General features: G+C 38.4%; 1 protein-coding gene across 2 annotated transcripts in view; it reads right to left on the bottom strand.

Moving 5' to 3' along the window:
• Positions 1-27,447, bottom strand: part of LOC121506079 (rho GTPase-activating protein 20-like) — a 33,579-nt gene that overhangs the window by 3,410 nt on the left and 2,722 nt on the right. Inside the window, exons 1-15 of one of the 2 annotated variants that reach the window (XM_041781591.1) lie at positions 16,054-16,228; positions 15,806-15,927; positions 12,793-12,966; positions 12,494-12,643; positions 10,838-10,879; positions 10,664-10,748; positions 10,453-10,530; positions 8,865-8,931; positions 8,400-8,588; positions 8,148-8,314; positions 4,451-4,615; positions 3,997-4,109; positions 3,721-3,913; positions 3,096-3,210; positions 76-926 (exon numbers count right to left, since the gene is read on the bottom strand). In XM_041781591.1, the coding sequence (XP_041637525.1) occupies positions 76-926; positions 3,096-3,210; positions 3,721-3,913; positions 3,997-4,109; positions 4,451-4,615; positions 8,148-8,314; positions 8,400-8,588; positions 8,865-8,931; positions 10,453-10,530; positions 10,664-10,748; positions 10,838-10,879; positions 12,494-12,643; positions 12,793-12,854 (2,277 nt within the window). In that variant the 5' untranslated portion in view covers positions 12,855-12,966; positions 15,806-15,927; positions 16,054-16,228. Of the gene's footprint in view, positions 1-75; positions 927-3,095; positions 3,211-3,720; positions 3,914-3,996; positions 4,110-4,450; positions 4,616-8,147; positions 8,315-8,399; positions 8,589-8,864; positions 8,932-10,452; positions 10,531-10,663; positions 10,749-10,837; positions 10,880-12,493; positions 12,644-12,792; positions 12,967-15,805; positions 15,928-16,053; positions 16,229-20,598; positions 20,685-27,447 lie in introns of those variants that run through there. The other variant, XM_041781590.1, reaches the window with a different exon arrangement.

The raw sequence follows: 27,447 nt of genomic DNA on the forward strand, positions 1-27,447 counted from the left end.
GAGGTTCAGGAAGACAAGAAACTGAGTTCCCTGTACGATTTAGCGATCTTCTATAGTCTAAACTAAATGACTCACCCCAGTCATGTCCTGGTCCTTGTCCAAGTTGTCTTCTTGGCTGCGTGACATCCTCTGGCTTCTCATAAGCCAAGACTTTGGGTGGACATTGCAGCAGCCTTTCCCAGCTGCAAAGTTTTGTGGTTCTTTGGGTGGGCAGGCTTTTTGAGAAGTTGCTGAGGTTAGAGCAGAGCTTCCAGTAAAGGCTGTAGAGGGGACAAAGGATGGAGCGGTTGAAGAAGTGGAGTAAAATACGTTCTTCTCCCTCCGCTTCGTCAACCAGCTGTGATCGCTGCAAGGGGAATCCAAGGAGGAGTCAGTGGGTGCAGGGGAGATGGGTGGACTCTCCTTTAGAGCTTCTGATCTCAGATCATGATAGTTCAATATCGACCCATGTCCTTTTTTGCTGCTGTAATCTCTGGATGGAGGGAATGCCTGGCTGATTGGTTTCTTGCAAAACTCCTCTTCATCGTCTTCGTCCTCACCAGTGAGAGCGTCAGCGCTTGGCTGAAACTTGTTCATGTATGATATGGCTGGTTCAGAGCACCGCCGCCTCCGCTGTCTGTGCCGAGGATCAAGGGACCGCCACTCCAAGTTGGACGATGTGTTCACAGTCGGGTTCTGTCTCGGACAGCAGAGATTTGGTTCCTGTGTCCTGATTTGTGCTCTTTTCGATGGTTCTAACTTCTGCTGCGTGTCTGGCTCTGTGTCTTGGTCGTAGTCGCTAAACGTTAAGATGGAGTCCAGGCTGCCTTGGAGAGCGTTGGGTTTAAACGGCTCTCTGCCGTAGAAGCCTGGAGAACCACCACTGCTGTTGTCTAAATCGTTCTCTAGACTGTCGTAGGAAGAGTCGGTCATGGGGTACAGCCAGTCTGATGGTCCGAGACAGGATGACGAATGAAATAGAGGGAAAGAGAATTACAGTATGAATTTAACACAAAAAACCAAAACAAAAAACAACAACCTGGGACCCAATAAAAAAGCTTTGAGATCCAATAACAGATAATTAAGTGTAGCAATGGGTTTTGCTTAGGTTGGGCCATTAAACTGTACTACGTTTTTGCATAAATATTGGGGCTGTCAAGATTAATCAAGTTAATCACTATTAGTCAAGGTCCACAAATAGTACACTTATTTTTTGTAATCGCGATTAATTGCATGCTTTATTATCCCTTTTCTGTACACTTTGGTTGAAGCATTTCAGCATCTACCTGCAGCCACAGTGATGTAAAACAAGTCCGCCGCTGCTCTTTAACGTCTCATTGTATTTTAAAATCTCACAGGCAGCTCAGTGAAAAACGTCAAAGTCGTCTAAACCTTTTTAATGTTCTCTTATTTCATTCTCAATCATAACAAGTTCCTTTTTCCACAGTTAAGTTCATATTAAAATCTCTGATCTACCAATAGAAGTAGGTCTGGATCTCAACAGGAAGGGAATTATCCCAAGTTTAAGACAGTGGAAAACACAAATGCAAAATAGTGGAATTTTAAAATGCACTAAAAAGGGTATGATTAATTGCAATTCACTACAGAAATTCTGAGATTAATCTAATTAAATTTTAATCTTTGACAGCCCTAATCAAAATACAAGGGAGGGAAATTCAACTTTTATCCAACTTCCTAAAAGCTGGAATCCCAGGTTTTCCCATATGCATCGAGTATTCTATACTTTTGGAATCAACTCCATCAGACACTAAATCTGATGGAATACACATTTTTAAAGATGATTTATAATAATTTAATGATGACTTGCAGATATGTGTGCATTGTTTATTTAAAACATCCAAAGATGTGGAACTTAACAGATTAATTGTACTAGTCTGAATATGCCATTAACAGGAAGTTGCAAAAGGATCACAAGGGTCCTTGATTAATTAAAGGTTTTTCAAAAACCCGACAGAGCTGACTGAGTGTGAGGACAAACCTTAATTGACAGTATTTTATGGTAAATATAATTTCACTTTATATTTGTAATGTTAATAACACTTTCCTTCCATCTGATTAGATTTTTTTATGCATTTCTACAGCTCTGTTAACCACGTTTTGTCTCCTGAACACTGGGACTACTTGCTGAGGAACAAGTTAAATTTGCATAATTTCTGGCTACAGACCCCACATTATAGCAAGTTCGATTAAGATAGATTTTTAAAAGATAAAATTAATGCTATATGAATCACATTTACCTTGTATTTACATTTTAACAAGATTTAATGCCATTAATTGTTTTTACTTTTTAACACAGAACTATTTAATTTTAAAGGACTTTATCATTATCCCCCTAATTTATTAAATAAACCAAGAGTGGTTGACGATTGTCAGATATTAGGCTCACTATCTGGTTTGATGTGGGTCCTCAAGGTGGACCAGTTTGGGACTACTACCTTGGCTTATGGCGATATCTGAAGGCAGAAGACAGCATAACGTCTGTCTTGTTATGCATCTATGCTGTTCAACTTTTATGTGAAACTGTGGAACATATCAGGGACGTCTAGTCCACTTTGACTTTGAATTGTAAATGCCTGACTAAAGTCCCTAATCACGATATTAAGATGTATCAGACTTAAAGAAACATTACTTAGTAGGATTCCACTGCATTCTTACTGTGTGTAAATGTACAGTTAGTCTGGGTACATTGTTTTGCCAAACAGACCTGTGACCTGGGCCACATTAAAGCACCGCCTTTATTCTCCTCATATCCACTCTAGATCATGTTGAACACTTGTTCTATCTATTTGCTGTCTTGTGAAAATGGTGCTGTATTTTCTTGTCTAGTTTTCGTTTAAAATGTTTCTACAAGCATGTGAAAACACAGCTTATGCATTGTGCATGATGATAAAGGCATACTATATACTGTATTTGATCACTGAGGGACACAATGTTTAGTTTTTCCTGAGGTATGGATCTTTTACTGACAAAGGAGAGGGGATGTGCACTATAATTATGCTTGTAAATTGTTAAAAGTAAAGTCAAAACCCATAATGCAGGTGGATATAAATTAATATAACAGTTTCATCCCTCTCTAGTTAAAGTTGTTGATTTACCTGATCCCATCTCTTCAGTGGCGACTCTTTGTGGTGGTCCTCCAAACAGGTTTGATGGATTTTCTCCCAGAATCTGCTGACAGTGTTCGATCATGAACTTCACCAGCTCACAGACCTGCACCAGAGGAGAGTTTGACATTTCAGAAGTGTAACCACTGAAATTTTCAATGACACATCCCTATCTTCTGCTTCTAGCATTTAAATGTCATCTTTGTAAGCAGCTGCTGGTGCTTCAGTGTTGAATACTTTCTAGAACAAAAGTCAAACAGAATGCAGCATCATTGTAGCAATATTAGTTTGAGAGTGTGTTAGTGATCTGTGGTATTCCATGTCTAAATATTTATTTTTTCATGTCAGACACTTTAATTTCTTGCCAGTTTTCTTGATATCAATGCCTTTAAAAAGTATTTACTTCCTTGAATTTTTTTACCCTTTGAAAACAGATTTCAAAAGGGGCGAAGATTCATGCAGTCACTTATTTTACATTACATGTTTTTTTACCTTCACTTTGACAAAAACTTCTTTTTTTTCCAATTTTTTTGTCAAAATGCCAAATTATTTAGACCACATCTGATTTATAAAGTTAATGAAAATAAGATTTAAGAAGCTGACTTCCTTCTCTGACCTTCCTAGTTCCTTCTCCTTCCACCTCAGGGCTACAAGGCATTCCAGGAGGCCAAAGCATGCTGGGAGCTATGCACACTGATAGGTTAAAACTGGTCATCTGGTTCTCCTGGGCATTGCCTTGGATGCCGTGCAGCATTGCTAACAGGTAGCGTAGCAGGAGAATGTTTTCTTTGGGGAGGCGGAAAACCATCCTGCAGAGACAGAACAAGAAAACAGGTGATGATAAAGACTCAGGAACAATATTAAAAAGCCAGATCTAGATCATAGTGTGTACCTCTGTACATCCTGCACTTGTTCCTCCTCATCGTCATCTTCATCCAGCACATCCATCCACTCTTCATGAAGCTCACAGCACAACAAGCTACCTGGGATGCTGCGCAGGAAATCCTATAAACATGAACACATTTTCTCTGTAAACAAGAAAAACTTTCTGCTGGGCAAAGCTATGACCTATTTTAAGCACTCATGCACAGAAGCTCCCAGTTATCCCTTTAAGATAATAAGGGATTATAATCCAGATTACATCCTCAAACCAATCTGAAGAGGCTGTCCTGCTTAAATAGCTGCATAACATGTGGCATACGAAGGCTGAGCAGGATGTTGGCAGATTAATTTGGTGTTTCCAGATGTGGCCTACTAAGGTCACCAATGTAAAGATAGACCTGCCAGTGACACTGATGTTATTCCATTTAGATTTAAAAGCATGTTTGCGAGTCCTACGGTCTCACCTTGAAGACACCAGCGATGATGAAGATGTTATCCTTCGTCAGAGGAAGTTGAAAAACTCCTAAATCCAGAGAGTCCCGCAGCTCTCTGACTGCTCGAGCTCCCGCCGGACGACGGAAGATCCCCCGAGTGCATGAACCCTCATGGTACAGGAAGACCAACATGTCCTGGTGATGGAGGAAAGAGGAAGTGATTATCTAAATCATTAAATACTAAAGGAAGAAGAACATGGCATGACCTGCAGTCCGAAACTACCATAAGGAGGACAATACAGTCAGAGGTGGTAAAACAAAGAGCATTGTGATATAAATCATTCAGTAGCTCTAAGACGGAAGAAGTTGCATATGTATACGGAGTGTCTCCATTGTACTAATTTGCTCCTTTATATACATTTAAGCCATTTTTAACCCCTTTTTCCACCACTTTTTTGGATGTTTGTTTTCTACTTTTGGCCCATTTTTGTCTCTGGTAACCCATTTTACCACTTTCTCCCTATTTTTTGCCACTTTTTTAACTGCTTTTCAACCCTTCTTCTGCCATTTTTGCCAATTGAAACCTATTTTGCAGTTTTTTCCTCTTGACTCAGTAGCATTATTGCTAGCTATCCTGGTAACAGTTACTTCATTTTGGAGCTGAAAAGTATCTCAAGAATGATGTTGAAGACAATTATTTGTGCCATTTTTTTAACCTCTTTCTCAGCCAATTTTTGCCACTTTTTACCCAATTTGTCCCCCCTCCAAACCTTTTTTCTACTTTAGAACCTTTTTCATCATGTCTTCTGCTGTTTTTGACACTTTTGGCCTACTTTTTCTCTGCTAACCCAGTTCTGCCCCTTTTACCTATTTTTTTTATGCTTATAACTGCTTTTCACCACTTTCTCTGACCTTTTTGACATTTACATTTTGCCTGTTGAACCCCCTTTTTCCCCTTTTAATCCTATTCAGTGTTTGAAGTTATTTGGCCTGATGTTGAAGATATTATTTGTGCCTCTTTTTCTTACTTTTTTGGCCACTTTTCACCGACTCCGCTCCTTTGTACACATTTTGCCACTTTATTACCATTTTAAACATGCTATCTGCTGTTTTTGCCAGGTTTGGCCCATTTTTTTGCCACTTTGTACCATTCTTTTTACTCTTTTTCCACCACTTTTTAGCCGCTTTTCACTGCTTTTTCTGCCCTTTTCCAGTTTGAAACCATATTGCCCCTTTTAACCATTTTTGCCCTTGACTCATATTCCACCCATTCTGCCACATTTAAGCCATTTTTGCCACTATATACCCATTTTTAATCACTTTTTGTGCCAATTTTGGCCGGTTTTAACTGCATTTCACCCTTTCTTACACTTGTTTTTTCCACTTCTAACTCCTTGTCACCAATTTTTTTGCCTGTTTTTACCATTTATTTTGCTTCTGTTAACCCATTTTTGCCACTTTAAACCTGTTTTACTCTGTTTTAAGAAAAGGGGTTTACATTTTGAAGAAGGATATATACTACAGCAGTGGTGCCCCCCCCCCACCCCAAGGGAGTCCCAGACCCCAGGCTGAGAACCAGTGTACTACAGCATAAATAAATGACTAAATTGTTTGTTGTTATTCAGGTAAAAAAAATCTAATATGATTATCACAGCTTTACTTTATAATGAACCATAATTTCCCTGACCTCCATGGGCCCCCCACTTGGCTTGGCCTTAGAAAGTTCTCCCCTTTATCCCCCCCTTGCTTATGGTTAGGCTAGACTTATTCCTGAAAAGAAAGCCAAACTGAGGCCTTACTTTCCCAACTAAATTTGAAATGTGAGACCTAAAAGGCAGAACTAACCAGATACCCAGGTATTTGTACTGTTGGACATGTTCCTTGTTCATATATTTTGTAAAAAAGAAAAAAAAAACAGTCTGTGGCTGTGAGGGTTTGACTGTTGGAAGGGGTAGTGAAGTATAAAATCGCATCGTCTGCATAAAGATGTATTTTACAATTTCCTGTTTGTCCTGCAAGTCATTTATATAGAGTAAAAGGAGTGGCCCAAGGATGAAGCCCTGGGGAACTTCTTTGCAGACATATATAAAGGGTGACTTAACAATATCCACAACAGTGTCGCCACCTTAACAGACCCAAGCTCCAAGTAGGGACAACACCAATGCTACCTTACTGTAACACTTGGCCCTCACACACCCCCAACCCAACTATGTAGACTGGGCAGAAAGAGACAGTCCATCACTGGGGTCATAAAGTGGGACTGCTTTCAGGGATCAAAGATTCTCCCACAAGTTTAACATTTGTGGTATTGATTAAATGTCTCAAAAAGTATGAATGAAATACAAGACATTCTGTAAACACCTCCCCCTCAGGATGAACTATAGTAACCTGAGTGATTCCTAAACATAATCTAGTCCAACCAGCCTGATTAGTAAACATTAGCTATAATACGCTTATCTAATAGCTATGACTACTGTCATTGTGTGCATATAAATATTAGCATTTATCTCAAGACACTACGGTTCCTAAATAAAGTCTCAGCTGCTAGCATGGCCAAAGCTTTGCTTTCTAAAGGTAAAATATGCAATTGTAAGAGTAGATGCTGCACTGTAGCATTAGCCTCTCTGATGAAAACAAACTCACTGCCTCCCCTCCTCCATTTGTTTTGATCATTCCAAAGTTGATTCAATTCTTGTGTCTTTATTTTTAGACCATCTAAGTCTTTTGTTTGGGAAGTCACTGGCTGTCCTTCAGTTGTTCTTTTTTTCCACAAATTTTGCCTGAATGTTTTTTTAATTTTCACACTTTGAATGATTGAAATAATTGTAAACGACACAAAACAAGCCACTTTTTTTTTTTTACACATTCTTGCCATTTTTTAACAGCTTTTCACCACTTTTTCTGACATTTTTGACACTTGTGTCACACTTCTGCCTCTGTCAACCCAGTTTTAGCCGCTTTCTACAGTGTTTTTTTTTTTTTGCTGCTTTTTAACCGCTTTTCACCACCTTTCCTGCCATTTTTTTCCCCTTTCAATCCTATTTTACCAATTCTGCCACGTTTAAGCTGTTATGCCACTTTCTGGACCCTTTCAACCACTTTTTTTGGTCCATTTTGCCACTGTTAACCCATTTTAACCACTAATAACCACTTTTTAATCTGATTTTTGCCTATTCTAACTGCACTTCACTCTTTGTTACACTTATTTTTGGCACTTGTAAGCCTTTTTCATCTTTTTTTCTGCTTGTTTTCTCAATTTTTAGGCAATTTTTGTGATGTTCTGCCACTTAGTTGCTTCTGTTAACCCATTTTTGCCACTTTCTAACACTTTTTGCCACTTTTAACTCATTTGTATTCTGTTTTAAGAAAAGATGTTTACATTTTGAAGAAGGCTATATACTACAGCATACATTAATTAATAACTTCTTTGTCACTTAGATAAGGGTGGTTGTTATTGAAGTTTTAAAAAATCAAATATGGTTATCACAGCTTATTTTTTACAATGGACCATGATTTTCCTGACCTCCATAACAAAATGTGCACCTACGTTGTTGAAAGAATACGATTTCGACCAATCTGCTACCACAAAAAACACCCAAGCCCCTCTTCTTTGCTGTGTCCTGTACTTAAACTGTCTAACAATTGTGAACCTTACGGAGGCAGCATCTCTAGATACTTCCTGTTAACTTCTGCACACTTACATCTAACTCCAAGAGTGCCCACTTACCATGATAGGCTTTGGAAGCTTGTTGTCTACACAAATAGTGCTGAGCGGCTGGCAGAACAGGCGGCCTTGAGAGGCCTCTGATAACTCATTCAGGTTGTAGGAGGATCCCCGCCAAAAGGCCCAGGTGATGAGGGAACGCCTCCTCTTATACGGCTTCTTACACATCTCTGAAATGAAAATCAGAGCCCAAGAATTCACCAAAATCCGCTTATAAAAGTCTACCTAAAGAGAATAACCTGCTGGTGCTCTGACCTGCAGAGGGGTGCTGTGTTTCAGTGGGACGAGGCTTCAGGATGAACTGGCACTGCTTGTACACCTGCATCTGCTCCACCTGCATGGCCCGCTGCCTGTCTGCAGGTGACGCAGGCATATCTCTGCTGCCTCCTGTCGCCATGGTGTGTCTCACATGACTCATCTGGATACTGAAGGGAAACTCATGACCTGAGACAGGAGAGAGAAGACACCATCGTTTCCTTGAGGCAGCAACAAAATCACATTTTATGCAAACACTGTGACCCTTCACTCCTTCACTGCAGGAGCAACATCACATTCTTCTCTGTGAATCAATGCTCCTACTGTGTCCAAAAAAACTCCTCACTCATGTGTCAAAGCTTGGAGCCACATTTTTTTGCCCTAGCCTTCTTCAGGAGGCTGCAAAGTTCTATCAACAAGATGTAACAGTGTTTTTGAAAACGTGTCTAGAGTTCATGCACTGACCGATTAGAGGATAAACACAGTTGTCCCTCTTGGAGATGACCCAAAGCTGGAAGTCTTTCACATTTCCCTGAACAAAACACACATAGACGTACAAATCAACATGTAAAAAATATGTAAACATGAGAAAAACACACTGTCACAGTTCTTGCTAAAAAAAAAACAAAAAAAAAACACCTATCTTTTTATTTACCACAACATAAAACTGTAAATTTTTGTAGAAATATCAACAACCAACGCCTTAAACATTGTTTTAAAATTCTGACTGTCTGAAGATAAACAATTCCCTGAGAATATAAAGTGTGGCTAGGGCTCTCCTGCCCAGCAGTGGATACTCCTTTTCTCCTTTACTGATTTTACCCAGAATTCTAAGGTGTTAGTTATCAGTTTTTTAATGCATTAACTATGAAAGACCTTCTATTTGTCAAATAAATCGTGTTGGGTACTGTATAAATTGAAATGATAACAATAAGTTACACGCACTTTTTTCCCCCGTTTGCCCCTTTCTACACATTTTTGGCACTTTTTAACCACTATTCCTGCTATTTCTGACACTTTTGACCCACTTCTGCACCGTTCTTCCTATTTTTTTGCTGCGTTTTAACTGCTTTTCACCACTTAATCTGATGTTTTTGCCAATTCAAACCCATTTTTGTCTCTTTTAACCCCTTTTTGTCCACTTTGAACAAATTTCACCCGGCCATTCACTCGGCCATTTTGCCACTTTTTCTGCCCATTGTGTCTTTCTTAACCAATTTTTTTTGCCACTGTGAGCTTTCACACCACTCCAAACGAACCGGACTATACAGGAAAACAGACCGAAGTTCATTTAAAGTGGACCAAACAGCTCTGGAATCATAGAATCCCTCCTGGACTGAATCTGATTGGTCGTGGATTCATATACCAACAAAACAATGACCCAAAGCTTCAAAGCTGAGACAGCAGAGACTATTGGACCAGGAAAAAAGGAATCTGGAGTACTCGACCAGATGGACTGGCCAAGCCAAGCCAAAGTCTGAATTTGAATCCTATTGAACAAATTTGGGATTTATTAGATTCAATGATTGATCGCATCAAAGTTTCATCTATCAGCTAGAAACTATTTGGAACTCAATCAAAAAAGAGACTGTGGAAAAGTCTGCAAAGGATGCCAGCTGTTATCAGGGCCAAAGGAAGCCGTACAAAATGTTACATTTTATTGTTATTATGTGTGAAAAAAAGACTCTTTAGTTGTTTCAGTTTGATTCAGTTTTAAACAAGTTTTTGACAGATTTCTAAAATATTTGTTTTCTCGCAGAAACATCAGTCTAGCTCCATTAACAACAATACAGTTATGTAGCTGAACTACATCAGGATTTTTTTAGAATTTATCCAAAAATGAAAATTAGGCGTGTGTCTAAGTAACTCATATTTTTTTGCATAAATATCCAGAAGGGTCTACTTTTTTATTTCTACTCATACATTGCTCCTTCTTGAAAAAAAACTTGACAGCCTGTCCAGATATATAAGTATGGCGGTTTGTGAGTGCAACTAAAGAAGCAAGTTTCTCATTCATCTCTTTTTTTTTTTTTTTTTTTTCAAATTAACTTACAATGATGCCAAACTGCTGCAAAGCGAGCCGGATCACCTCATTGGTTGAGTCAGAGTTGCTCACAGCGAGCGTCTTTGTCTAAATGAGGGGAAAAGGCATCAGAAGCAAAGAAGAAATGCACATTTAAAACAAAGCTGACAGGAAATCACAAGACAGAGGGCTAAAAAAATTAAAGTTTTCATAAACTGAAAATTTTTTTTAGAAGACTTACAACAGCAAATGTGTTAATTCCCTTCCCGTAGACTCTGAGTGGGATTGTTTTGGGTTCTTCCTTCTCCTTCTCGTCTTTTATCCGACTAAATAGAAAGGAAAACAAAAGCAAAGCGTGATTCCTTCTCTCTACACAGACTAGGACACTTAATGTTGCTGTGTGGTTCATGTTTACCTCTTGAGGAGGGACAGCCACCTCTCCTTCTGATCTGCTGAGCTGAGAGAAACATAAGACCTTTTATACATCATTGCAGACAGGGTTACATTTTGATATTTATAGCCCAAAATGTAAAAAATCACAATTTTACTGAGTACCAAAAGGGGCATAGGAAGTATAAAATGCATTTCTGGTGTCATAATTGAGCACTTTCGTATTTAATAAGGGACCACAGCCATAATGTGGCTCATGTTAGCTAACATGCTAGCACATCCTTACACATTAACCTCCACATTCCTGTGCTGACTGTCCTTATGCTTCATTCATATGTGAGTACAACCTCACACAGCCAAACATACAATTTTATCCCCATTTTCTATTTATTATAGTGCTGAACTGCATTGTTACCATGTGATGCTATCAATGCTATCCATTTAGCATTGTTTACATTCACATTAAAGAACATAATGGCAGCAGGGCAGTGGTTACAGAGGTTACTGTTGACTAGTGGCTCTATACAGTTTAGATGCAGCGTTTCAAATGGACTGCTGGCCTAAACTAGTTTAAAAGCTAGGTAAACCGACTACCAATTCTGGTGTCAATTTAAGGGGGACCGAGTGTTTAACAGTGGAACTGGCTAATCACATACATGCCTAATATTAGCTAGTAGGGTTGTTAAACAAGTGACGTTTTTGATCACAATTAATCTGGATTAATTTCCCCTATTATCACAGTTTTAAATTCCACTTTACCACCTTTTCTTCTATTTTGGACACTTTTGACCCACTTAACCCATTTCTGCCCCATTCTACGTAGTTTTTGCTGCTTTTTAACCGCTTTTCACCACTTTATCTCATGTTTTTGCCAATACAAACCCAGCTGGCTCCTTTTTTCCATTTTTATTGTTATGTAAAGGACATAGAAAAGGTAAAAGTAAGGGGCACCATTGGGGAGTCAGAAGACGGCTTCTTATTACAGAGATGAGACAAATACTCCAGATCTCTAAAAAAGAGCTGCAACTACCATCACTTCCTGCAAGGCCAAAAAATAAAACCCATGCCTTTGAATTACTAACAGAATACTGCGTATCACCACAGGTGATAAGTTGATCCACTAAGCATCACAACCAGACCATTCCCACTAAGACCATCAAACTTGTCCTGTGAAACAGAAAGGCAGTGACTTTAAGTGACTGTGAGAAAATAGTTTTTGTCAGACCTGAACTGACTTTCTCCCCTAAAAGGCTCCGTGCAGTTTCCCTCAGGTAAGCCTTCACCTGAAGTTAAGAGAAACGTTTCCCTACCTTGTAGGTAACCTTCTGGTTTGGGTAATTTCTAATCTTTTAAAGGGTTTATCAGCATTAAAAGTTTTATTGGGTTCTGGCAAGATTTTGATTTGAGGCTAAGCAGGTTAGATAATTGGAATTCGTCAATTAAACAATTCAGTATGACTGTAAATAGGTTCCCCATACAAGAGCTTATGGCTCATCCTGTCCGCTTTGTGTTCATGTGGCATTTAAGGTCAAGTTTACAGTAGAATAATATATTTACTGTTGAAACACACACTTTATACAGTGCTGGCATAGGTTAGTGTTGGCATAAACATCAACCTTTTCTATATAACCCATGAGGACTGAGCTCTTTCTCATGGATGCATGTTAAAATTGTTGGGTACCTAAACACAGCGACACAGTTGCAGGTGGGCCAGCCCATGACGAAGCTCTTCTCTGGAAACGTGCTCCCCTCACACACCTCGTCCAAGCACCCCGCTGTCCACATCTCACACAGACACACCTGCGCCTTCTGCTTGAAGTGGTTGGCTGACCTGACAGAGAGCAGCAGAGTGGACGCACTTTAATTTCACTCATAGACAAAGGTATTAACGGGACGGATCACTGGAGGATGTGGGGGGCTGCCAAAACCTCCGCTAACCAAGATAAAAACAAGGCGACACAAACACACGCCTGCTCTTACTTGGCTTTGGCAACCACAAGTATGTCGCTGAAGAGGAAGAGGTGTCTGTCCTGGGTTTGCATCCCGGTTTTCAACTGAGCATGTCCATGGAGGAGGAATGACCTATCGGAGCCGGCGAGTAAACACTGGACCAGCGGGCAGGACTCGGGGACCACAGGAATCACAAAGCTGTCTCTGGAATAAAAAACAAAATACAGAATTTGTTTATGAAACATTTTAACAGACCCTTTTTAGCAGAATGGCCAAACCGATCTCTACTTCACTGTAAAACTTACCAAAGACACTTTTAAGAGTATTGAACATCAGGCCTGCCCACTGATGTGGCAGGACCCCTGACAAACCCAGAGAATGGGCCCAGCTGTGATTTATTGATGATATCAATGTGTGTTGGATCAGTAGCATTAATGCTAGCTATCATGGCTAGCATTTACTTTATTTTGAAGCTAAAAAGTGTTTCAAGCTATTATTAGGTCCGATGTTGAAGATATTATTTGTGCCACTTTTAATCTCTTTTAACCACTGTTTACAGCCCATTTTGTCTCTTTTATTGGTCCCTATTTACACAATTTGCTGCTTTTTCACCACTTTTTAACCACTTTTTCTACCGTTTTTGACACTTTTGACCCACTTTTTGCCTCTGTTTACCAATTTCTGCCACTTTCTACATATATTTTGCTGCTTTTTAACCACTTTTCACCACTTTTCTGCCATTTTTGACACATTCCATTTTTGTCCCTTTCTTCCAATTTTTTTTTGCTGCTTATGCTTTCGTTTTAACTGCTTTCCACCACTTTTTCTGTTGTTTTTGACCCTTTTGACCCACTTTTGCCTCTGTTAACCAATTTCTACCACAGTCTACTGATGCATTGCTGCTTTATAACCATTTACACCTCTTTTTCTGCTGTTTTTGCCAATTCAAACCATTTTTGTCTCTGTTAACCATTTCTGCCCCTTTCTACCTGTTATTTTGCTGCTTTTAAACTGCTTTTCACCACTTTTTCTGCAGTTTTCGACACTTTCGAGCCACTTCTACTTCTTATAACCAATTTCTGCCACTTTCTTCCTATTTTTTGCTGCTTTTTAACCGCTTTTCATCTCTTTTACTACCGTTTTTGCCAATTTAAACCCAGTTTTGCCTCTTTGTACCAATTTCTGCCCCTTTTAATACTATATTAACGCGTTTCCCCACTTTTCCTGCCTTTTTTCAAATTTTAACTACATTTCTCTCTTTCTTACACTTCTTTTTTGCCATATGTAACACCTTTTTACCTTTTTTCTGCCTGTTATAACAACTTTTAAGCCATGTTTGTGATGTTCTGCCAATTATTTTGTTTCTCTCAAACCTTTTCTGCCACTTTTAACCCATTTTTATTCTGTTTTAAGAAAAGAAGTTTATATTTTGAAGGAGGCTATATACTATAGCATAAATAAACTTCGAGATTATTTATTGCTTTGATATGTGTGGTTGTTATCCAGGTAAAAATGAGGCCTTGCCTCTCTCTACCTGAATGTCACAAAAGTCAGACCAGTGATAACATTTTGTATACTTAACTCTTTTTTATGTAGCCTCTCTAGCTTATGTACAGGATTCCTACCAGTCTTATCCTAGTTGTATGACAGTGACTTTGAGGTCGTTTTTCTTTCTTTAAGACAGTGAAAGGTAAACCAGGTATATCAATGAGCCTTTAGACAGTGTAATGCTCTGACTTGCTCAGAACAAGCGTGACACACTGGTAATGCCAAGCAGCTACGTAGTCATCGGGTGAAACCTTTCAATCTTATAAGGAGATGTTGGAGGTTTTCAGAGGACATGTTTGTTACTGACATCTAATTGTGAACACAAAGACTTAGTCAGCCTTTCATGAAGGCCAGTCAGCACTTCATTTATGAGATTATTCACTTAGGATCTTTCCTTCTCTGGTTCAAAAGGGAAAAAAACATGCATTGAGTTTGGATTCAATAGAGACTGATAAAAGATCAAAGAAGACTCCTTCACTTGTCATTATATAAACTGTTATGTAATATGGAGACGGACAGAACCTCCTGACTGTACTGTGCATTCATTTCATCCGGATTTATGCAAGCGCTCTGGAAGCTTATGGCTGCAGACCAAACATTGCAATACCACCCGTAATCATGTAGGCAGCGATGAGGAAAGTTCAGTAAATGGCAGAACTTCTTGAGGAAATACTGAAGACTATTTTGCAAATTTTGAAAAAGGATCTCCAGAAAGCGTAAACGATAGGATATATTGGTGCTAATAGGTTTAAACAAATGGTAAAAATAATTTTCCTTTTTACTTGATGGGGACAATACAAGAAAATATTTCCAATAGCCCAGAGGCATAGAAGATGGCCTGAGATATCAGAGATCCTGTGTTTGATCCTTATGGGGAATTTTGCAAGTCTGAGACCAAAAGAAAGTGAAAAAACTCTTGGAAACACTATTGTCTTGCTCAGTGGTGAAAAAGACTACCTGGCAGTCTGCTGGTTGTGTGACTGATTCTTACTGTTGGTGAGTTTGAAAGTCCAACATCCAAATAAAACACTAAAAGCTTTGGAGAAACTTGAGCCAGTGTCTGATCCTATGGCTGAAGGTGCTCGAAAACTGACTGGCAATCCAAATGTTCCTGGTTCAAACCTAATTCAGGCAGGGCCTAGAGGGATCCAGGACTACCAGGGAAATTAGAGGGTCTAGGTTCAAATCTTAACCACACTTTGTCAATTTTCAAAATGTGAGTCCAAAAAAAGAAAGGAGAATCTTTGGGAGCTTCTAGAGATGTCTGACACTGTGGCCAAGAGGAAATGGGTTCTGTCTAGGGGTCTGAAGGTTGCAGGTTTGAGTCTTAACATGGTTTTTTCAATTTTCAAGCTTTGACTCCAAATACAGAAGTGGAAACCCTGGAAGACCATTGTGTGTGTCTGTGTCTGTAGGCTAGTGAGATAAAGATTACTTGGGGGTTCAATTCTTGGTCAGTTTTAAAGATTTGAGTCTAAAGGGAGAATGTCAAAACCTTTGGAAGACTTCAGCAAGTGTCTTTCTCTGTGGCCTTGGGAGAGAGCAGGCTGTCTGGTAATCAGGAGGTTGCTGGTTCAAGTCTCCCTACGGCTGCAAGACTGCAACAGTTCTCTGTCTCTGCAGTGTAGGGAGAAGGTTGTGAATTTTAAAGTCCAACATCCCAAATGAAGGTGAGAAATGCACCAGGAGAAAATCCCCTAATGTGAAAGGTACCGGTGCAGTTGACTAGTTCTGTACACTCACAAGCACCCAACGCTGCCGGTACCTGGATCAAGCAGTGGCCAGGGGGGGCTGTGTCACCCCTGGTGTCTCGTGACACATAGCAAAAAAAAAAGAGGAAAAAGTTAACAAAAGTAAATTTATGCTAACTTGAAGTTTACTGTTAGTACTGAGTAGCTGTACAGTAGAAATCTGATCTTTCCTTATAGAGCTCCAACCAGGAAGTTCAGGTAAAGGCACACAAAGCTTGTACGTATCTAAATCTTATTTTAGATACTTCATGTGTAATTCCTGTATATTGAGAGGAAAGCTAACCAGAGTCAAAATCCTTGTCTGTACTTGGAATCTGACTACACCTCACTATGCTTCTGTACGCTCAGGAATACATCTCACATTTGCACTAAATGATCTACTAACTGTAACGTAAATCACTGTCTTAAAAAGTCTTATCACCTCATATGCATACTTCAACTGTGTGAAATGATCAACGCTGCATCAGGTCTTAAGGGTAGAAAGACCCCAACATCTCATCAGCTCCTAGATAAACGTTACATCAGGTCTAAATGGGCTAGACCAGGGCTGTTCAATTAGTTTGGAATGGGGGCCACTTCCTGAAGAAGCATCCACAAGAAGGGCCTGAGAGACACCGCATGATGCTGTGGACAAGTATTCACCCCTGTCCTAATTTTTGGGGACAAAGTCATTACCCCCTAAACTTAATAAATGGTTGTTCCACCTTCAGTATCAGCAACAGAAAGCAAGCATTTGTGATAAATGTCAACAAGTCTTTCACATAACTGTGGAGGAGTTTTGGCCCACTCTTCTCTTCAGAATTGTTTTAATCCAGCCACATTAGAGGGTTTCCAAGCATGCTTTGGCTACTGGTTGCGTGCTCTTTCACTGCAAAATAGTAACAAAAACACAGAGGTTTTCTGGGTTGATACTTCAAAAAATTTTGATAGTGTGTTAATTTGAGGCAAAATTATTTTGTGGCCCATTTTTATCAATAACTGTACTGAGAAACTGTCTGTTGCACAGTAAAGCCTAACTTCCTGGCCAGTACAAACAGTGAATCCTGCATTTAAAGGAGCAATGCTCAGAACTAGAATAGAGAGGGAGGTTTAGGAAATATCTGAAATACTGTAAGACCTCAGTTAAAAAAATTATATAATAAAATAGGAATGGTCACTTTTTAAAATTAATATAGATTTTTAGAGGCGAAAACTCTACATACTGGATCTTTAAATGGCCACTAAAAGTGACCTTAGGAGCCTGATCTGGCCCCAGGGCCTCCAACTGAATAGCCTGGGGCTAGACATTTTCAAGGCTAGACAACTCAGCACATTTTAAATTTAGCACTCCTTGGTAAGACATTGTTTTCATGGATGGATTTCACATAATAAGGGAGAAAAGCCATTAAAAGTGGCCTTCTTGGTTCATGCTGCCAGCAATCCCAGTACTTTAGATCTCTACTCTTCTTTTTTATTGTTCTGAGTCTGGTGGCGGAATAAACATACTTTGCATTTTCAGTCAAGGAATTGAGACAAAATAATTGTAGTTCTTCATAAACTGGCTTCCATGAAAACTGGAGGAAAAGACAGGAAAAAAGTGCTAAAATCTGACTATGAATCCACAATTTGGTCACGCTTTGTTGTTATTTGGGTTTCTTGTCCCTTGTCAGTCATGGCAACCATCCGCCTGGTTACTCTGACTATCAGTTACGTCTTAAAGCAGCAACATAAACACTGTCAGCAGTCCAGGTGGGTCCCACCTCTGCGGGATCCTTTTAATGAGTTTATTTCTTCTTCACTCCCTCGTCCATATGTTCAAAAGCAGAGCTATTAGTAGATGCCTGATCCTCCGTAAAGCCTGGTTACAGGAGGATTATGTATCCGAGTGGATCCAACACCTTGGCCCGGGTTTTGCTCGGGGCGTGCGAATGTGTGCGTGCGTGCGTCCGTGTGTTAGAGCGTGGTTTGAGGGTTTTTGTTAGAGCTGCCTGACCTCAGTGACTGCGATGTCAAGGAGGTGGATGACTGTTTCTAAGAACCTCCTAACCTTGTGTAACGCCGCTGTCACCCAAGGTAACCCTGAACATAACAAAACCTGGAGCTTTCAATATGAACACACATCATTTAGATTGCTTGATATTCCTCAGCTGATTGTTTTGTTTCCTGCAGTCAAAGTGGTCACATTGAGATTTTATCAAACGGTTACACAACGCATGTGTGGCAGTTAATTTGTCCCCTCTGCCACAGAGCCAAACAAACTGTTGTTGTATCCTGTTGTATCTGTATCTCACATTATGTGTATTTAAAGCTCCTGCGAGTTTTATCTGAGTATAAAATAAACTTAAAAGAACATTAACTGCCTTGTTATGAACTACAAGAGTAAACCACCGTAATCCGCGTAAAGGCCGACTGTTTTTGTACTGTTATTTCTATGTCTACTGTCCCAAAGGTGCTCCATGGGGTTGAGGCCAGGGCTCAGTCAAGTTCTTCCACACTGAACTCATCAAACCATGTCTTTAGAGTCCCACTGGGGCACAGCCATGTTGGAATAGATAATTACATCCCCCAAACTGGAAGCATAGCATTGTCCAAAATATCTTGGTACGCTGAAGCCTTCACTGGAGATAAGGGGCCTAGGCCTAACACTGAAAAACACATTAAGTGTGGGATTGGGTCACAAAATGGGGTCAGTTGTCCAGTTTGACAGAGGTAGTGAGAATAAAGACTCGAACAACTACAGATTTATTTTGTAATCTTATGATGCCAATGGTTTATCAGGTAAGTTATAATATATATCAGTGGTTCCAAACCTTTTTTCCATAGGGACCCCCAACTAATACTTAAGAAAAGCAAAGCCCCATGACATGAAAAATTAAACTATAATAATAATAATAATAATAATAATTGTTATTATTATTATTTATTATATTACAAAATTTCTAAAAAAACATGTACATTTTCAAGAAAAAACTAAAATTCTCAAGTTTAAAAAGTCATTAATTTACAAGGGGAAAAAATAACCTTTTTGACTTTAAAAGTTGTAAATGTGCAGTACGTGAACCAAAACAGAATTTTTGAGACTATAAAGTCACAAATTAAACCACTCTTTTTAATTTGGTTTCTTGTGATTGTTTTAATTTACACTGATGTAAATTTACTGTTGTAAAAATATTTAATGTCAAAATGTGAGACTTTTTAAACTTGGAAATTCAAGTTATTTTCTTGTAAATTTCAGACTTTCTAAACTGAAATTCTGAGTTTGATTTCTTGTAAATATAGGACTTAATAATCCCAAACATTTGGGGGATTTTTCCCAAAAATTTGTGATTTCTTTGCACAAAAATGAACAGATTCATCCTTCAGGTATGCCCTTATACATTATGTTTCTGTTAATGTTTTTGAATAATATATGTAATACATGTATTATTATATATGCATATTTTAAATGTAAAATATTTTTAGCACTTTAACCTGACCTCCAGTGTTCACTCATTTTAAACCTTTAAGATGGCGTTTCCTCGGTATGTACTGGGTACACACATTTTCTTGTTCCACTCGTGTCTTTAATTTTTGAGCATTTTGCCAAAACTGTGTATGGATTGCAGGGAGGGTTAGAGGGTTGGGCTGAGTAGGTTTGGGTCATACTTCCTTTACTTCTTTTAATTTATCCGTCTGTTTGTAAAGCACTTTGTGCTACATTGTCTTGTATGAAAAGTGCTATATAAATAAAGTTTGATTGATTGAATTTTGACAACGTCAGTGCAGACAGGCCATTTATTTAGGTAGAAGGAAAGTTTGGGTCACGTTACATGTTTATAAAAGGTGGGACATTTTCTACGGTTGCTTAGTTTAGTTGGGCGACCAGCTCTTGGAAGAGTCCTGGTTGTGCCAAACTTCTTCCCTCTGAGAATTCTGGAGGTTTCTGTGCAGAAGAACATTTTTATAGTATTCCCCAGATCTGTGCCTTGCATCAATCCTGTCTCTGAGCTCTACAGGCAGTTCCTTTGACCTCATGGCTTGGTTTTTGCTGTGATATGCATAGTCAGCCGTGAGGCCTTCTATAGAGAGGTGTGTACCTTCACAAATCATGTCCAATTAATTTAGCACAGGTGGACTCAAATCAAGGTGTAGAAACATCTCAGAAAAGATCAAGAGAAACAGGAGGAACCTGAGCTGAAGACTTGGTGATACAACAAAATTGAAAGAAATAAAGGGGGTCTGAATACACTGTATATCACAGGAGAAGACACATTCACTAAATGTAGACATTTCAAAGCTGAAATTCAACATACTGCACGTTTGAATTAACATAATCACAATACCAAACCTGTTTTAGCCTCCTAATGATAACTTCTGTTATTTAGTCAAGATCACGTCTTTATAACTCAGTAGGTCTCGATCACAGAGTTAAAGTTAAAATATTTCCCTTAAAGACCAGATCACTTTGTTACAGTTCAGTCAAAGTCACAACAGTTTAGGTAAGATCAGTGCACACATTTGTGCTGAGTCATGCAATGAGTAAATCTAGCCTTGAGTACTTAGTTGTATTTTATGGTACCTGGAGAGAGTCTTGGACCTGTTGAGAGCCTTGGTGATGACGAGAGACGGGGCAGACTGGCGTCGATATGTCATAGACTTCAACCGCTAAAATAGACAAACAGAAAAAATCCAAATTAATATACTGACTTATAACTTCAATATTCAACATAAACCACAGAGCAGGGCTTCTCAACCTTTTCAGCCCCAAAATAAAGATGCCAGAGACCGGGGACCCCCACTGTACCTGAAGGTGGTTGATCAAGGCCATGAACATTCAAGAATAGTCATGCGGAGACAAGGCCGTCTATAAGGGGGTATAGAGGGGAAATCTTTTTGGGGCCCAGCCAACTGGGGGACCATAAAGTGGTTAAAATTCAATTCAATTCAACTTTATTTGTATAGCACATTTCATACAGGTGTATACTCAATGTACAAATACACACACACACACACACACACACACATGTACAGTGCAAGTCATGTGTACACAGACAAAGTGCTAATATGTTGTACTTGTAAAAATAAGGGTTAAATGGCAAAAATGTCTTTAAGTAGTGGGAAAAAATTTGAAAACTGGTTAGAATTTGGCAAAATTGGTGTAAAGTGGCAACAGTGGAATTCTAAAAATATTCTTAGTTTTTAAGGGAATCTGGAGACCCCATCTTAGCGTCCCACAAGGGGGTCCTGACCCCACAGTTAAGAACCACTGCCATAGAAGGTAGAAGCCCTAGGCACCTGATATTTGGTCATTTTTTGTTTTGAATATCAAAACTTGCAAATAAACTCTTTCAAGCACACCTGCCTGATGAAAGAGATGGCTTTTTGAAAGCTTTTGTACTTTTGGTAGAACCAATCACTACAAAACAAACAAACAAACAAAAAACAAACAAACAAAAAGTTATATCTTTTCAAACATTCCATATTAAAAAGGGTAAAACAGGGGTGTCCAAACTTTTTCTACTAAGGGCCTCATACAGAAATACATAAGGATTTTGGGGCCACTTTAATATCCACGAGATGAGGTATATGACATTGATTAAGTCAGAAGCAGCATAAAGGAGGAGCTGGGGTGGAGGAGGGCAACAGAGTGTGGCCAGGCAAAAGACGTTTAAATAAGGCGACATGAGAGAGACTGGCCAATAGCGTGCTTCCAGCAAATCAGCTTGCCGTCAGCTGATGACGACTTGATGAGACCAGCTGACTGGGGCAGAGCTTGACCCCGTGGCCTACCTGAACTTGATTCAGTGGCTGCCACTGCCTCAGCCCCTGGAGAATTTTTGGTACTGTTATTTGCTGCCGAAACTCATCAGGGAGTTAGAAAACAAAACATTATTATTTTGACTGCCAATATTCAAATGTGGAAATGTGGGCCATATTTCAATTTATTTTTTGAATTTGCTGCAGGCCAATCAAAATTGGACCATGGGCTGCATTTGGCCCCCTGGCCATAGTTTGGACACCCCTGGTGTAAAAAAATAAAATATTTTGACAACCTTGGTACAACATTTATGTATATAAGCGTAATAAAATTTAATCTAAACATGCTTTATCCATGTAAATTAATTCATGGAATAACTCTAGTGCTTCATTTCTCACTTCAGAATCTCACATTGATCAAAGTAACTTTTTCCTGGTAGTTACTAAAGCCACCATTTTCCAGTAGTTTTTTGAAATTTACATAAAAATAAGCATTGCTATTTACACATATGCTGTTCTGTATGCTATCATCTCTTTAACAATACCAGAAAAATGTAGAAAATATCGTAATTTTCATCACATTTGGCCACTACTCACCACAGAACTAAACTTCCAAATAAAGAGAGGTGAGAGAAACTGACTTCATGTTACGTAATATTTACACTCTAATTTGTCACATAACCATCCAATGTTCATCACATTCATCACACTGAGCCGACTGGCCTCCAAAACGACAGGAGCAGTAGAATGAAGCAGGATAATTTAAACACATGGGAACGTCAGAGCTTGGACATTTGCCAGGTGACAACAATTTATTCCGTAGTACCTTCTGTACTCTGCCGTGACCCTCCTGACCTCTCTCACACTTCAATGTAACTATCTGGTAATTCAGCTTTTACAGGAATATTTCAGAATCAATCATGTTGAAGGTTTGAATACATCTCTAACACATTATTCTGATTCTAAGTTGTCTTTTAAGTATGACTAAATAATATAAAACAAGACAATGTCACTGTAATATTAAAATAGGCTGCTGTTCCCATTGCCATGTGCCCTTCACAGCCATATTAAGATCCTATTATCCTAACTTCCCCATGAGGATCATTAAAGTTTTATTCAGTCTAAATGTAGAGGGATTTATGAGAGTGAATCAAGGTGATGAACAAACATTAAATAACTAAAGCTGAGTCACTGTACGTCTGATTAAAACTAAGTCACCTAACAGTCCTTATGTCCGTGTGCTTATTATTGGCCAGGCTGGTTGAATGGTCTGATGTAAGGCTATTTGTATTTCACCATCTATCTGACTGCAGTCAGCTACACTGACACTTTATAATTAATGGCAGTCAGCAGGTAACAGTATGACCACTGTGACTCCAGGATAAGCCAGTGAGTGAAGACATGCTAGATCTAGATACAGTATATCTCAATTTAAAGCTCCAGCGAGGAGCTCGTTATGAAACAGTCTAAAATCAACGCTGGTGCCTCTTTATGACCTACAAAAGCAAACAATATCATCAGCATAGAGATCAACTGTGTCTGTATGTAATAATATTAAATGACTGTAACCACTGTCCCAGGGTAGGTGCCAGACCAAATAATTAACAGCAACAAATATTCACTTTTACTGATAAATTTTGACTTTGTAAACATTTTTTTCAGAAAATACAACTTAAACATGGACAGAAATCAGAGAAAAAGTAAGGGGTACCACTTTGTACACAAGTGGGTACCAAAATCTTTAAGCATAGTTCCTCATAAGAGGAACTTTTTGTTTATCTTACTACTTTAATTGGGTCCATGTCTGTGTGTCTGTCTTGATTTACACGCTACATTGTTGCTCTAATTGTCCCAGATACCTCCTAGAAGAATTCTGGGTGCTCTGGTTCGAAACTGGCGACATAAAAAATATAATAAATATGCGCAGGTTTTCTATAAAATCCAAAATTGTTGTGCCTTTTATTTCAGTTTGCCACCCTTCCAATCCGTGTCCACCATTACATGTCATTACATGCCATGCCACATATCACTTACTCTGTATAACCCATACACTATAAATGGTTAATGCAAATGTCTTTTGGTAGTAACACTTGCGTTTCTGGCTATTTTGTTTAACTGTTAATGATGAAAAAAATTCAAATTGAGGTGTATTTTTGACAGCAATAAGGCCTTGTCCACACGGAGATGAAAACATTATATTTCCGTTTCATTCTGAAAAAGTTTTCAGTAAACATGGGATCAATTCAGGAAATGTCCGCGTAAGCACACAACCACTGAAAATGACTGGAAACGCTGCAGTATATATGCCACGTACGTGGTGCTGTACTGCTGCCATAGAATTGCACCAAAAGAGAGAAGAAGATCACAGAAAACTGATAGAAACTTTCCTCTAGTGCCCTTCTGATTGGTCTCCGCTGTTTCCATGTGGATGAAATGCCGATATGACAAAAAACTTTTGCGTATACTCCTGAATTTGTCTCCGTGTAGACGGGGCCTAAGTCCCTTTGTTCTTTCGTGTGGGTCAAGGGGGTCCACAGCTCTTCTCAGATATGTGAAGGGGGTGCTCAATGGGAAAAAAGTTGGGAACCACTGCTATAAAAGATTCAAACTACACTGGGCTCGTGACTGTTTTTTCTTCATAACTGAGAGAAAAAGTGACAGAGCTGGAAAACAACGGGACTTTGTTGAAACACACCCACAGGGAAACGTATTTGGCATGTCTGGGAGCCTGATTAAAGTAAGCTCTCTTTAAAGCACTTCTCTGTGCTCATATTAAAAAAGACAATACAGCAGATGTTAAACATGTTGCTGTTAGAATTAGTGTTAATTTTGTCAACTACAACTACGACTTAATATATTCGTCAACAGCCTTTTTTCCATGACAAAGACTAGACTAAGACTAGACTAGGACTAGCCAAAAATAGATCTGTGATGACTAAAACTGACTAAAAGTAAGTTTTGTTTTCATGTAAAATGTAATTTAGTTTTTGTCAGACATTCAAAATCCATGAAATTTCTCCACTGTGGGTAAATCTGTCAAAATACATTGCTGCTGTAGCTACTCTGCCTCTCAGCTGTAGAAAGCAAAGACACCAGGGTTAGCAGGGTGCCAACACTAGAACACAATATCATGATTTGGTACCATTCTATCTCCTGTTAGACAATGAAAACAGGTTAGTTTGTCAAAAAGGTGCCTTATAAATATCAGTTATTTGGGAGGCGCAAGTTTGGCTCAGTTGGTAGAGCACCCATATGCAGAGATTCACGATCATGCCATTGTCAGCATGCTGATGTTTGACTGGTTTAATGTTCCAGTAACTATCATCACAGGTTAGGGTTAAAGCGTGTCAAATCTAACAAAGTATTTCCATCAAAGAAAAAAGCTAACTTGTTAATCTGCCATCTTATTTTCTATATTTATCAGCTTTTTAGTTTTTAACTGTCACATTTTAACTGAATCCTTCATTTTGTTGCAAATCTAAAGACTGAATCGACAGCTCCAAGGAGAGGAGAAATCAACCGGCCCTGAACTATGTCCACACATTTTTGACATTTCACAATGTAACATCACTGATTTAGCAGGGTCACACAGTGGTTACACATTCCTTATACTCAGGCCAAACATGGCAATCTTACCTTTCACTCAGCATGGAGATATGGCTATTATGCTGGGAAACCACAAACTAGGGAACAACTTCTGAGAATGTTGACTAACACAACACAGCGTCAGAGAAAATTCAGTGTTTCAGAATGTATCAAATCTGTCAAATTTTGGTTCATTACAGGTGAAATTAAATGCAACCACAGCAATGGCGTGAAAGTAACAAGTAGTAGTTCTGTTTTAAATAAAGCCACTTTGTTTTCAATCATTAATGAAAAACAGATGCAGCAGCAACTTGCCTTTTTTAGACTATAACAATCATTAAATACATCAATTTCCATTACACGACAGCTGTTTCTATGTTTCTAGCAGGATTTCTTCCAGCTGGGCTCATTTGAGCTTATCCGCATGTACATGTGAGGACATTAAGTTTTGGCTTTTCCTACAACATAGCAATATTTCTGCTATAAGAACTGTCCACTGAAGTTTAAGTGACTTGCTTGAGATGTTGGTAGAATTTGTTATGAAACTTTAAGGAATATATTAAGGAACAGTATTTTCATGGAAATTTAGAAGATATGTTTGCAATTTCTGGAGAGTCATTGAACATTTTGAAGGAAATTTGTTTTGAAACTTTTCTTTGGCATTTTCATGGAAATTTGGGAAATTTAATTGGAAATCCTCAAGCATTTTTTTCACTGAAAATTTGGACTGTATTTGTATTTTTTTTAATTAAAATTTTGTGAGAGAATTTGTGTTGAAATTTTTAGGTACTCTCATGTAAATTTGGGAAAATAATGTGTTAATTTTTGGTCAGTTGAGTTGAATTTTGGAAAGGGTTGTCATTTGAAATTTTCAAGAATTTTCACAGGCATTTAAGAGCATTGACTTGATATTATGGGAAATTTGTTTTTATTATTATTATGATTTACATGGAAATTCCGAGTTGATGGTCATGAAATCCTTAAAGTTTCACTGGAAGCTTTTGGGGAAATATGCTTTGAAATTTTTGGTAATTTCCATGGCAATTTGTGTGATTTGTTTGGATGTTCTTGGAAATTTGTTTGGAAACTTTCATGTTTCTTCATGGGAATTTAGGAGATGTATCTGTATTCCTTTTTTTCAATTTGATTTGAATTTTGAGGGGGAATTTGCATGGATTTTTTTTAGGTATTTTCATGTAAATTTTGGAAATTGATTTGTTAATTTTTGAGAAATTCATTTGGATTTTGAAAGGGAATGTTGTTTGAAATTTTTATAATTTTTCATGGACATATCAAGAAAATAGTTTGGATATTTGGGGGAATGTGTTAGGAAATTTTTTATCTGGGAAATTTATTTGCAGTTTTGAGAATTTGATTAGAATTTTGGGTGGAATCTGCATTGAAATATTTAGTTTTTTGTGCAACTTTGGGAAATCTTTGGTCATATTTTGGGAGTGATTAGAATTTTAGAGAGGGGTTTCCCTTGAAATTTTCAAGTATTTTCATGGAAATTTCAAGTAATTTAATTTGAATGTTTGGGGGGATTTTCTGTCATTTTAATGGAAATTTGGGAAGTTATTTTTGGGGGAGTTTGATAAGAAATTTTTGGGGGAATTTGCTTTAGGGATTTGTGGAATTTCCCTGAAATATTTTCAGGAATTTACATGGAATGTTTTTATTGAAATATTTAGGCTTTATATACAGTTTTCCTAAAATGTACAGGTATTCTGTAAGAATTGGGGTGCTTTTGTGGGATACTTTAAGTATGTGTTAAGAATTTTCTCCTAAATTTTGGGTAATTTATTTGAAGTTTTGAAGTTTCCAAGAAATTAAGATCTTCTAGTGGAAATGTTTATTCTTGGCCCTAATAGGTCCTTGTGGTCCATCAGCAAAATGACTCCGCCATACCTCTTATTAGTGACACTATTTCTCACTGACTGATATCCTATGATAACTGGCCAAGACTCAGCCAAAACAGATGCTCTAAAACTGATCCAGTGATGTATTTTCTGCAGAAACAGGACCTACAGGAGATTTACAGACATGTTTTTTGGTCAGAACTAATTCTTATTCCAATTGTCTTAAT

Source organism: Cheilinus undulatus, linkage group 24 (genome assembly GCF_018320785.1).
Source record: "Cheilinus undulatus linkage group 24, ASM1832078v1, whole genome shotgun sequence".
Lineage (NCBI taxonomy): Eukaryota > Metazoa > Chordata > Actinopteri > Labriformes > Labridae > Cheilinus > Cheilinus undulatus.